This window comes from Leuciscus leuciscus (assembly GCF_965113295.1).
Source record: "Leuciscus leuciscus genome assembly, chromosome: 19".
Lineage (NCBI taxonomy): Eukaryota > Metazoa > Chordata > Actinopteri > Cypriniformes > Leuciscidae > Leuciscus > Leuciscus leuciscus.
In genome coordinates this window covers 35,532,436-35,546,285 of record NC_138743.1, presented here as the reverse complement: position 1 = coordinate 35,546,285, position 13,850 = coordinate 35,532,436, and the positions used below count along the sequence as shown (strand labels likewise).

The 13,850-nt window shown below is 37.6% G+C and overlaps 1 protein-coding gene across 4 annotated transcripts in view; it reads left to right on the top strand.

Moving 5' to 3' along the window:
- Nucleotides 1–13,850, top strand: part of snx14 (sorting nexin 14) — a 62,654-nt gene that overhangs the window by 47,688 nt on the left and 1,116 nt on the right. For all 4 annotated transcript variants that reach the window (XM_082147894.1, XM_082147893.1, XM_082147892.1 and 1 more), the window contains 4 exons: nt 5,014–5,133; nt 6,458–6,581; nt 8,550–8,714; nt 11,594–11,689. In XM_082147894.1, the coding sequence (XP_082004020.1) occupies nt 5,014–5,133; nt 6,458–6,581; nt 8,550–8,714; nt 11,594–11,689 (505 nt within the window). The remainder of the gene's footprint in view (nt 1–5,013; nt 5,134–6,457; nt 6,582–8,549; nt 8,715–11,593; nt 11,690–13,850) is intronic.

Below are 13,850 nucleotides of genomic sequence, written 5' to 3'. Positions count from 1 at the left end.
TACCAAATTGCCAATTCAAGCCAATGGAGTTGGCTACATGTGACCCTTTTGTTTCCGACTCTTGTTGTTCTAAAAGGCTTAACCACAATCGGATTATTAGGGTTCATGTAAACACTTTTGTTTAGGCTACTGTTGTGGGAAATATGGCCTTTCTAAAATATTGCCAATAGTTAACTCAAAAATGCAATGGCTGTTAACTTCAATAATAACTAATTACGATTGGGATACATGGAGATGTTCTGGATGGTAAACTCTAACTTCAGCCTCCATGTCAGTGTCAAAGCCTCCTCAGAAGTGTGTGCCAGTGGTGCAGTCGACTAACTGGTTCAATGTTTAGCTTGGTGCTAGTAAAGTTAGTTTTATGGGTGTTGCCTTCCTGAAATTCTGAATTGGGGTGGTGAATCAGTGTTAAACTGACAGTAAATGACACATATCCCTGCCTGTTCAGGAAAGCTGTCCAACTTGTCTTTCGTTACCATTGTGACATAAACGGTGATAGGTTGCATTTTATTTTACTGTATGTGCACTTACCTGTTCTTACTTGCCTAAGAAAGAACTGAGAAACATAAGGTAAGGGTTAAAGGGATAGTTCACCCAAAAATGAAAATTCTGTCAGTAATTACTCACCCTCATGTTGTTCCAACCCCGTAAGACCTTCGTTCATCTTCGGAACACAAATTAAGATATTTTTGATTAAATCTGAGTGCTGTCTCACTCCTCCATAGGCTTCTAAGACACTATAACTTGCTGGCCCAGAAAATTAAAGAGATTGTTAATATAGTCCAAGTGACTACAGTGGCTCAATCTTAAGTTTATAAAGCGACGAGAATACTTTTTGTGTGCAAAAAAAACAAAAATAACTACTTTATTCCACTATTCATTTCCTTCTCTCTGGGCCTCGAGTTTTTTCACATAGAATAACTGTGTATTGCGTCTGTGTTGTACGTCACACGTAGGCTCACTATTGGCCGACGCTGGTCATGTGTGTGATGCGTGTGACGTACAACACAGAACATCAACTGATCTCTTTTTCTCTTGGCTTTTTCGCTGCAACAAATGTGTTTTATAAACACATAATTATAGCAGCCAGAAAAAAAGTTATATTTAAGAGTCAATGGTCAAGAGCCCAACTAAAGCAAACGCTAACCACCATCATGGTGACTTTAAAATACAACTATTGATTTCATTAAAACGGAAATGAAATAAAGTCAGTCTGGTTAGTAATAAGTGAAGCTGGTAATTCTGTTTGTGGAGTTGTTTAATCCTCCTCTGCTGAGATCTTCACAGATTTAATGTCTTCTTTTCTCTTCAGTTGATTTCATCTAAGGCTGTGGCTGAAGTCAGTTGTAGTTCTTGTGTTTCTCTTTCCTTCAGTGATTCTGCTTGTTACCAGCAGGTGTTCATAATTAATGCTCAATCATCACTTAATGATCTCATTAACTTCAAGACCGCTTTACCTCTGTAGTGTGCACACATATGAACACTGAGCAGTGTTAATTTAACATGGGCGTTTTTCTGTGTACTATTACATAAATCTTACCTGTTTCATTTACATACGACTGACAAATATAAATCACATTCAGTTTATTAATACAATTACATAAATCTTATCTGTTTCATTTAGATATGACTTAAAAATATGAATCACATTCAGATTATTGATTGGTTTATGTTAAAACTATATGCATAATCCAAATGCATGGAAATTTGTTATGCAATTCAAATACATAAATCTTATTTTTAGACAAATTTTTTTTGAGTGTAGGGCCCTATTTTAACGATCTGAAACGCAAGTGTCAAGCGCAAAGCGCAAGTAACTTTGTGGGCGGATCTCCGGCGCTGTTGCTATTATACCGGCGGGATAAATGACTCTTGCGCCCGGTGCAAATCTAAAAGGGGTTGGTCTGAAGTAGCTTCATTATTCATAGGTGTGGTTTGGGCGTAACGTGAAATAAACCAATCAGAGCGACATCTCACATTCCCTTTAAGAGCAGGAGCGCTTGTTCTAAAGCGGATTCCTATTATAACGGCGGATTTGCCAGACGCACGCCAGGAGCGGTCCACAGCCGTGGAGACAGACGTTCTCGTCAGGGACATTGGGGATGGAGAAACCCACCCAAATTAACTTCGGTTAAACAGGCGTATGATAATTTGGGTAAATGTGTAAGTTAGATGTATGCTTCTATAATAAATTGTCTGTCTATCTATCTATTGTAATAATGTATGATTTGCAAAAATGAAAACTGCTGCTTCTGTGTAGATGAGAGAATCAAAGTGCGCGTTGTGCACACGCTACATTGATTATGGCCAAGCATGCGCCCTTAAAATAGCATATGAATAACATGCGCAACGCGCCACTGACTTTAAACTAAACAATTTTTTCCTGGTTAGTGGCGCAATTGTTTTCTAAACCTGCAAAATAGCATGAGGGAACATTTGCGCCGGAACACGCCTCCTCTTTGCGCTGAACCGCCCCCGGGAGCGCAAGTGTATTTCTTAGTTAACCGACGTGCTTCTGTGGAGGGAAAAGTCTGCTTTGCGCGGGTGCAAAATAGGAATGATACATGCGTCGGTGTACAAAGTCAAATGCGCTGGGTGCAAGATAGGGCCCATAGTGTCTTAGAAGCCTATGGAGGAGTGAGACAGCACTCAGATTTAATCAAAAATATCTTAATTTGTGTTCAGAAGATGAACGAAGGTCTTACGGGGTTGGAACAACATGAGGGTGAGTAATTACTGACAGAATTTTCATTTTTGGGTGAACTATCCCTTTAAGGTGAGGTTTAGAGGTAGGTTTAGGGTTAGTACCTAGTTATTACCCAGTTATTGTAATTGCTATAATAAGTATATAGTGTGCACATGGGGAACAGGTAGGGATGGGGACCGAAACTCTGTATTAAATTAACCCCGGGGCTAAATTATGAAAGGCCTCGTTTACACTGCAGGTCTTGATGCCCATTTTTTTGATTGTCCGTTTACACGTTCTTTCAGTTGTGACCCATATCCAATTGATGTGTTTACACTTGCCATACTGTCTGAAACATTGTGCATGCTTAAAGTGGGTTCTTGCACAGATGGACAAACGCGAAATATGCTTGATGCTAGCTTTGCGATATAGGCCTATGCGAAGTTCACCAAACATCACCATGACGAAAAGGGCCATCATCATTGCGCATATACTTAAGTTATTGTGTGCGAGAGAGATCTCAGGACTGGCGGGAGCATATTGTGGCGGGCTTTAACGAGGAGCAGAGGGTCCCAAATTTTAGGATGAGCAAGCCAACCTTTGATATGTTGTGTCAACGTTTGTCCACATTCCTCTCCTACGACGACACGACGTTGCTCTCGTCATTAAACCACAGAGATAGCTTAATGCCTCAGAAAATCCGAACTGCCTGTTTACATGACAGTCGCATCGGCACATATCTGATTTGTATCCTGATTGATCTCATTTTTGCTATTCGCAATCCAGAAGAGACAGATCTCTCACGCAGAGCTACAGCGCACACAACACGAAAGTCCCTGCTTAATAACTGACGATGACAGAGAGAAATAAACATTCAAACGTATGGTTACACTTTAGGCCTATGAATTTAATTTTTGGTTCCAAGGATTATGAAAAGAAGATATTTGAGGTAAAAACTATTAAAAACTTCCTTCGCTTCACAGCGGTGCGCATTCGTTCCTCCCTAAAACCCAAACTTAACGTCAGAATCCGCACAATTGGTGATAGCTGTAAAATATGATAATAAAAAGAGCTATTAAAAGCACAAGAATCTGCGCAAGAGACACTGTTTCCAACTTCAAGGTGGTTTATGTGTGTGCGCTCCGAAACTGACAGCAACTACAGTACAAGCAAATTATACTTATCACTAATTATACTTATCACTAGCTTCGTGTGCACGTCTAAACGACCAAATAAACACTAAAATATTTCAAAATGACCGGCTTGGAGAGTATTTACTTAAATACAGTTTATGTATTAAATGGGCGTAAATAGTTGGGAGAAAATATGTATGATCTGCATTCAGTCTTAAAGTGGCGTCAGCATAATAAACCTGCTGACGACTGCGCCATTAATGTGAATCAAACAACACAAGGCAAAGAGAAAATTACTAACATCTCTTGAATGCATAACTTTAGCTTTAATAAGCATTACTATATCAATTTATACAGTGAAAACTATGAAATGTTATTTTACATTTGATTATTTTGTAGGCCATATTCTTACCTGATCAGTAATGTTAGGAGACCTTCCTGAAATTAAAGCACTGTATTTCATTTGTATCCTTGTTCTATTGTATATATTTATTTGACCATTTGTTTGTACTTTGTTTCTGTGTTGTTATTGTATATTATCTTATGCAAATAAAACACAAAAGACACCTGCACACTGGTGCATTTACAAGAAGATTTTACATTTCAGAATATAAAGCAATGTTAACTATGTTCTTAATTTGTTCCTTTTCTTTTATAAATAATAAATATAACAAAAAGAACGATAAGAATACCGTTAAAACCTTAGCGATACTCATCCCTTGGAACAGGACTGTAAAATAAAGTGAAATTACTCTTTCACTGCAGCTGTACCATTGAGTGCTGCCATTATGTCCAAATGTTCTCTTTCCAGATGTACAGTTTAAGGCTTTGCTTATTAATCTAATTTCTTTATTACTTTATTGGGACAGGACTGTCTTGTTTGACCTAATGAAAGTCTTGGGACATTCCGGTAACCTGTTTGACAACAGTCATTATTTTTTGCAATTCTGATTGGTTACGCAAAAATGATACACTTTACATAAATTTCTCTTTGTTTTGATATTTAAAATGTCAGATATACTAGTATTTGTATTAATGTGTTAGTTTGGCTACAAATGTGACTAGGAAACAATGAAGTAAATAAAATTTCACACACATCTATTTTCTGATGAATAACTTTTTTGCACAAAATTTGACAAGCATAGAATGATTTTCATATGACTTCATGATGTCTATTCTCACTGATTTCTGTAGAAAGGGCAAAACCTGGAACCATTTATCCAGTCTTTCTTCAGTTCCTGTGAATCTCCTAAACCCAAACCCAGCAGGCCTGAGCTCACCATCCTCAGCCCCACTGCAGAAAATAATAAAAAGGTACGCTTGCTACTCTTTCCATAACTCTTTCCATAACCCCTTAAGTACTATTAAGTATTGATTATGTGGATCATTTTCTGAAAAATGTGTGTGATTTGTGAACAAAACGTTTCTGTGGAAAATTGTATTTTCAATGTCGAAAAAGACGCTGTATGAAGCAGGGCTATTGTTGTTTACTAAAACTAAAATGATCTGGATTTAAAATTGTTCATTGAAATAAAGCTGAAATAAAAGAAAATATAAATATTAGTTGAAAAAGTTAAACTAAATGAAAATTAGAAATGTTTCCATGGCAATAAATTGAAATAAGTTTATTTTGAAACACTAAAATTAATAAAGACAAATAAATAAATCTACAACTACCTAACTAAAACTAAAACTGAAATAAAAAAATAAATAAACCTAAATAGCAATATTTAAATAAAAAAACGAATAAAATGACAAAAGCACAAATAAAAAAAAAACTAATTAACATGAAAACTAAAAATATTAAAATGTTACTATAATAAAACTAAAATATAGATTTTTTTATTTCAATATATATATATATATATATATTTAGTTTCAATAAATGCATTATTTTTCTTTCTTTCAGAAAAATTACATTCTCAGAATTCAGATATAAAATATCCGTAATGTATTTGAATGTATTATATCATGTAATTTATCAGAGTCCTTTACAACTGAGAATTTGATATGAACGAAAATACTTTTCTGGCTGCTTTATCACAATAAAAAATACATTTAAAACTATTGTAGCACATGTATACTCTACAAAAATTCTGAACAGCTGCTTAAAAGCCCATTTTTTCATAATTATCTGTCCTTTTAATAGACGATCACTGGAGTTGTGTACCAAGTTTGAAAAAGGCTTCTTTACAGCAAGGAAAGGCATATTTAAGTCTCAATTAAATCTTTACATTACTGCAGTGCAATTCTTCATGAAATTTGAAATGGTTATTCTTAGATTTTCTAAGCATTGATAATATTTGTACTAGCCTTGTAACTGATAAGAACAAAATGTTTTCACTTTTTTACATTTTTTTTAATCATTACAAAAAAGTGAAATATTACAATTTTGAAATATCTGAAGGTGAAGTTGAAATATTATTTGGGCTAAACCTTGTTTTGTACAGGTCACTGGTACACTTTCACTGAAAGATTCACTATATAAACTATTCTTCAATAAACAGGGAATAGTCTTGGACATCCATTTACTGATCACAAATCATTTAAAATGAGTAAATAAAGAAATCAAACTGTCATATTGTCTGTGTATCTTTAATATCATTAATAAATACAATTTCTCCTCATGTCATTTTAGCTGTTCAATGAGGTGTACAGAAACAATGCCAATCTGCCTGAAGGCGTAGAGAGAAAACACAACCAGAACTACTTCATGGAGCTGATGGAGGTTGATGGTTCATATGACTATATGATGTTCATAGGTGAGTGTATGTAATTCAAACAAACTTGAGTTTATTCATCCAAACGATAAAAAAAAAAAAACATATATTGTGTAAAACATTTGTAGAGCAAATACAGAAGGTATACACATCCTTTTAGTAGTTCGACAGCTAATGAAAATGTATTCACCTGTTTGATGTTACTATTATTATAATTTTATTTTACAAAAAACACAAAAGTAACAGTTCAAAGTGCCCATGTTTGGATCATGAAAGTGTATTAAAAGTAGTCCAGATTACTTTCTCCTGAAGTCTCCTGAAGTCGCATGATTGCTTTGTGTGAATAATAGACTCAAGATGGCATTGGTTAATCACATATATAGAAAACCAAATGAGACGTGACACTTTTTAAAGGGGTCATGACATGAGAAATTAAGTTTGCCTTTGTACCATTAAAACATCCTGCAAGTTTCATAGTTTAAACCGTCCTTCTCATTATAAACAAAGAATTTATTTAATCAAGCTCCAAAAACAGCTCGTTTGGATATTGTGGGATCTGTGATGTCACATGGGAAAATACATTTGCATATGACTGCCTCCAGAGCAAGACATCGGCGAATAGTGATACATCACACTATAGGGCCGCCCACTGGCGTTCAGGCGCTTCACTGCTGATATTTGCCTACACTGGATGTGAGTGTCATGTCAAAAGCAAATAGAACCCATTATAATCACTGATGCTGTCTACACTGGATACGGTATACAGATGATTGTTCAGTTTCTGACATACTCCACATGCTTGAATCTGTCGACAACAGGACAAATAGACGAGTGAAAGAACTTTTGCTTTGAGGCGTTGTTTAAACAGCTTGGGCCCTATTTTATGATCTGAAACGCAAGTATCAAACGCGAAACGCAAGTAACTTTGTGGGTGGATCTCTGTTGCTATTATACCGGCGGGATAAATGACTCTTGCGCCCGACGCAAATCTAAAATGGGTTGGTCTGAAGCAGCTTCATTACTCATAGGTGTGGTTTGGGCGTAACGTGCAATAAACCAATCAGAGCGTCATCTCACATTCCCTTTAAGAGCAGGCGCGCTTGTTCCATGGCGGGTTGCTATTATAACGGCGGATTTGCCAGGCGCACGCCAGGAGCGGTTCACAGCCGAGGAGACCGACGTTCTCGTCAGGGCCGTAAAACACAGAGAAACACACCCAAATTAGCTTCGGTTAAACAGGCGTATAATAATTTGGGTAAATGTGTAAGCTAGATTTATGCCTATTTTTTCACATCTTCATGGACACCACAATGATTTCCCTCGTGTGGTAATATTTTTCCTTGTAATTATGTATGGTTTGCAAAAATGGGAACTGCTGCATCTGTGTAGATGAGATAAGCAAAGTGTATGCGTGTTGTGCACACGCTACATTATGGCCAAGCATGCGCCCTTAAAATAGCATCTGAATAACGCGCCACTGACTTTAGACTAGGTTTTTCCTGGTCTGTGGCGGAATTGTTTTCTAAACCTGCAAAATAGCACCAGGGAACGTTTGCGCCGGAACACGCCTCCTCTTTTCGCTGAACCGCCCTCGGAGCACAAGTTCATTCCCTAATTTACCGACGTGCGTCTGTGGAGGGAAAAGTCCGCTGTGCGTCGGGTGCAAAATAGGAATGATACATGCGTCGGTGTACAAAGTCAATTGCGCTGGGTGCAAGATAGGGCCTCATGTCTCTGTACAGACTTCAGAAGGGTCTAAGCATTAAAGGAGCCTCACCTTAAAAACGGATCATTTCAGAAAGAAGGTTGAAAATATTTTTTTTTGTGCACAAAATGTATTAACATTAAGTGAACCTCAAGAAACATTAAAATAAGAATAAAAAATCCATGTCATCATGACCCCTTTAATTCTTTAAGCACTGAGGGACGAGTCAAAGTTATTTTCTTTGGTAATCACCAGTATGTCGCAGTTGTTAATGGCTAATTTTATGCTGCTGTTTTTTGCCACAGGTCGCGTGGTGTTTCGCATGCCTGATTGGCTGCATCACTTTCTTAGTGGAGGTCGTATTCTCTTGAAGAGGACTCTAGAGGCGTACGTAGAGCATTATTTACAGTCCAAATTAGACCAGCTCATGCAAGAGCATCGCCTCGTCTCCCTCATCACTCTGTTGCGAGGTTTGTATGCTTAAGTCCACCTTTATAAATGCATTTCTTCAAGTTTTTAATGTATACTGTAATACCTGTATCTAAAAACTACAAAACAAATATTGCCTGAACATGTCATGAACAACATTAAACCAGAACTTCTACCCGAACAGACAGACAGAATGGCGTTAGTTAGTTCCTGGAGGCACACCATCAGTATCTGACCCATGCATTTCCGGACAGCACACACTTAACTTTCAACATCCACTTTCTGACTTCCCTTTGCACTTCCCCTTTGTTCTGTGTTTTCCTGAAGCTCAAATGGTGCATGGCACTAGTAGCAACGGCAAGATCTTGGGTTTGACTCCCAGCAAACTGAACATACATTACATAAAATTATCAAAATGTACACCTTCAATGCAGTGTAAGTTTCATCAGATAAAAGCGTCTGCCAAATGCATTTATGTAAATTCCCTCAGAGCGTAAGTGAAATACTGACATAGCAAATTACATAAAAAAATATTTGCACTTTGCATGGATGTTCATGACAAAATATAAAGAAAACAATATAAAGAAAAACATCATGGGTTACCAGTAATTCCCAGAAATCAAAAGGGATCAAATTGACCCACAACATAATATAAGGGATAGATGCTTCAGGCAGCTCCATATCCCAAAATGCAATTCGACTGTGACATCACAGCAGATTGTGCTTGTGTAAGTTTTCCCCAACAACTGAAGCATATACAGTACCTACAGGCCTTCAGGATGGAGCATAAAACTAAATCCTAAGGAAAAAAAGGTAATTAATAAATCAGCCGGTCCGTGTACTTTTTGATTATTTCATTTCCTGTTTGGAACGGAATAACGAGAAATAAAAACCAGCTCTTTTATTCGTTTTTTAGTTTAGTTAAAAAACGAAAAATTAGATTTTGGCTCGATTTTTCATTTTTCGTTTGTGGTTTACAAATCGGTTAATGGGTTCGATATTTCATTTGCACATGTGGGCGGCGCTGAAACGCTCCTTTCATCTGATTGGTCAAAACGCTCCGCCTTCAGTAAGCTACAAGCTTTTCTTTCTGTCAGACGAGCTTTTCTTTCTGTCAGGCAGAATAAGAGTCAGTACGAGTGCGGCACTGACAAATGCACTGTAATAAAATAATGTCTGAAACCACCACTCACTGTTAACTATAAAAGGGAAGTGGAAATAAAAATCAATAATAGGCTGAACGGTACCATGATATGTCTGTAACATTACCACTCTCGTCTTCTATTTACATCAAAAGGCAGGTAGGTGTGTGACATATGTATAAATAATTTTGAAAATTGAATAGAAATAAAGATTATACTTACGAATGTAAGCATGTGTAGCCTACTCAGTTCACATGAAAAGAAAGAGACAGAAAAGAGAGAAGCTAGAAGTGAACGTACATTAATACTGCATACCTTTAAAATGTTATTAGTTTTATAATAAAACTAATACAATTTTATTACATACTGAATTGGTCGATGTTTCTCTGAGTTTTCTTTAATATGTTGGCTTGAGAAAGCCAGCATGTATTTAAACATTATAATTATTTATAATTATTATGAGAAATTGACGCCGCCTAGAACTTTAATGCTTCACCAAAGTCAGCTCAGACCTTCAGACTGGTCTGACTCGCTTTTATCTATTCTAACTGGTCAGACTTACTCTCCCAAAAAATCCATTGACTTGCGTTATCTGAGCAATGAAGGCCGTAATACTTAATGCTGTCCACTAGAGGGGGCGACAGGATAATAAGTGTTTTCTACTCTCTTTCCCTGTTTGCATCAGTTTAAATGACAAATAAATGCACGAATTTCATTCATAAATAGTACAAGTCTCAGCAGCACGAATTACGTGACCAGTAACATATTTCTGCTTCAAATAATGTGTGTAGTTAACAGTGAGTGGTGGTTTCAGACATTATTTTATTAAAGTGCATTTGTCAGTGCTGCACTTGTACTGACTCTTATTCTGCCTGACAGAAAGAAAAGCTCAAGCTTACTGAAGGCGGAGCGTTTTGACCAATCAGATGAAAGGGGCGTTTCAGCACCGCCCACGTGTGCAAATGAAATATCGAACCCGTAAACCACAAACGAAAAATGGAAAATCAAGCCAAAATCTCATTTTTCGTTTTTTTTAACTACCCGTTCCAAACAGGAAATGAAATGATCAAAAAGTACACGGACCGGCTGATTTATTAATTACCTTTTTTTCCTTAGGATTTAGTTTTATGCTCCATCCTGAAGGCCTGTAGGTACTGTATATGCTTCAGTTGTTGGGGAAAACTTACACAAGCACAATCTGCAGTGATGTCACAGTCGAATTGCATTCTGGATATGGAGCTGCCTGAAGCATCTATCCCTTATATTATGTTGTGGGTCAGTTTGATCTATTTTGATTTCTGGGAATTACTGGTAACCCATGATGTTTTTCTTCATATTTTTTTCTTTATATTTTGTCATGAACATCCATGCAAAGTGCAAATATTTTTTTATGTAATTTGCTATATTCGTTCCAAACAGGAAATGAAATGATAAAAAAAAGTACACAGACCTCAACCCCATAGTGGATTCAGACTCGTGATTTTCTAGTGATCAAGGACTTAGGGCTTTAAAACCCATTGCATTCTGCCAGTAGTGGGCAATTGCACAACATAAGCACACATACATTCCACAAGTTAGTGAGGGAAGGGCATAACCATTTGAAGTGGAAGGCAGTGCAGTCTCTACAAACAACTGATAAGGTTAATCAAGTGGGTTTTATTAGGAATTAGGAATGTGCAGTGTTGGTGTATACCTCCAGAAGCAGTTCATTATTGTGCTGTACTGTTGACCATGGGTGGATTTGTGTACTTTAACTGATCAGATTATCAATACTGCAGATGCTATTTTCTGTGAGAGCACAGAGGAACGCTCCCCTGAGGACAAACAGAGACGAGCCAAGAAGACCTTTGAGGAGATGATGAAATACCTACCAGGTACCTCATAGTACCTCGCAGTTATCATTTGTTTGTGACATCTCGTTTAAAAAAAAAAGCCTATTCATCTTTTTTATTTATTTACATGTTCATCTTCCTTTAGTGTGTAATGTTGCTGTTTGAGCATGAAAAAGATCTGTAGTTTCAAAGCACAAAGTCACTCTACAGGGAGTTATTTTATATATCAGTAATCACTGTTTCTGAAGCATTATTCTGAAGCACTGTTTCATTAATCACTGTTTCTGAAGCACTGTTTCATTAATCACTATTTTTGAATTTCCTGAAACACCTCATTTGTAGTCTTAAGTTCATATTTAAAAACAAATGGGAAAGGCCTGGCTGAGTTCGTTAGGCTGTGTTCAGACTGTCAGTCCAAATCAGATTTTTGTGCATATCCGATCGGATTTAGAAAGTATGAACGGCAAAAAATTACATGAAATGCGATTTTTACAAATCCGTTTCAAGCTTCATTCATATGTGGTTTGAAATCCTCTTCAAATCATATTTCTGGAAATCCATTTTAGTCTGACCGCTCTGATCGGTTTTCGCGTGGTTTATGTGACTTCATCACGCCACGTAAAATGTAAACATGACGTTATAGGAAACATGCTAAAAAGTCACTGCTAAAGGGTGTGTTGTTACAAAGTGCAGAACGAGCAGAAAATGAGGATATGTTTTGTATATGTACCGGGGACATGTTTTGATATTGGTGGAGAACAGCATGAAATACAGCCACACACACCAGCCTCTATGTTTCTGCTGCGGCTTCATTAGACACAGTAGTCCAGCGCGGCGGATACACATTATCATGCTGTAAATAAGACAACATCTATATTGCAAACCCCTCCATGTTGCGGTTGTTGTTTTTCCACATATGCCTACCATCACAACGTCATTGCCATAGAAAAACCAATGCAGATATTCTGGAAAATGAAAGAGCAGCACGGGACACACAAATCGGATCTGAACAGTTGAGATACACAGTCTGGACATCAATCCCTTTTGATCAGATTCCAATCGGATAAATAAATAATCGGATATAAACTGACAGTGTGAACGTAGCCTTAGTAGTGTGCTTAAACTCGCGGTTATCGTATTGGGTGTGACATTTCCATAACACGCTCAAAGCAGTTGACCAATCACAACACACTGATCCAGCCAACCAATCAGAGCACATTGTGCTTTTCAGAAGGAGGGGCTTCGAAGAGACAGGAACTAAACAGGGTTGTGTTTCCCGTACAACGATGTAACTCACTGATTAACTACCATAGTACGATGCATCGTTGGAGACCAACTAGTCACGACTGTTTCCTAAAACTGTAGTAACATGGTCGCACCTCTGTCGTTTGAACCACATTGGCTCAACAATATAGGTGGAGTAATAACTTCTGCTTATTAATTTATTCGAGATCTCCAAAATGCTGCTGTAACGAACATGCCACCTAATGACTACTTCGCTGTTTTTGTTCCATGTCATTTTGCTTTATTTAACGTTTGATTCGTCGCGGGATCCCTCATACGTTGGAGATACGTATATATATATATATATTTAAATAGAAAGAAAGATATAGAATGTAATGAATGTTAGCTTGCCTATTGTGCCCAAGAGCACGATCTCTTTTAGGCAACATGTCATTTAACAAGAAACTATGCTTCTAAGCACAGCTCGAGTTGTACTTCCAACCATCTAAGTTTGCGATGCTTTTTGCAAATGTTCGTTGGAACTATGGTTTCGGCAAGTTAGTCCGGTGACGTAGGACTGCGCGCGACTGCTCCTCCCAGTTGAAATGAAATGCTGTGCGGAATCAACCAATCAAAATGCGGCATGAACTCAACTCAATCAGTGCCCAAGTCCCACCCCCAAAAGTTCCTGAACTTTGAAAAAGTACTACCTCACAAGCAGGGACTTTCAGAGGGGGAATGTTTTACCCGAAACCTGGTTCCTGTAGTGGAAGCACACCGAGTACCACCCTTAAGTTCCTAGTTCCTGGGGAAAGTTCCTGCGGTGGAAACACACAGAGTACCACCCCAAAGTTCCCAGTTCCTGGGGAAAGTTCCTGCGGTGGAACCTCGGCTTATGTTGATAACGACGGAACTTGAGACCATAGTTGGCTAATGATGCTTTCGGGAAACGTTTCTGACAGACTGGGAAGAGAGGTGC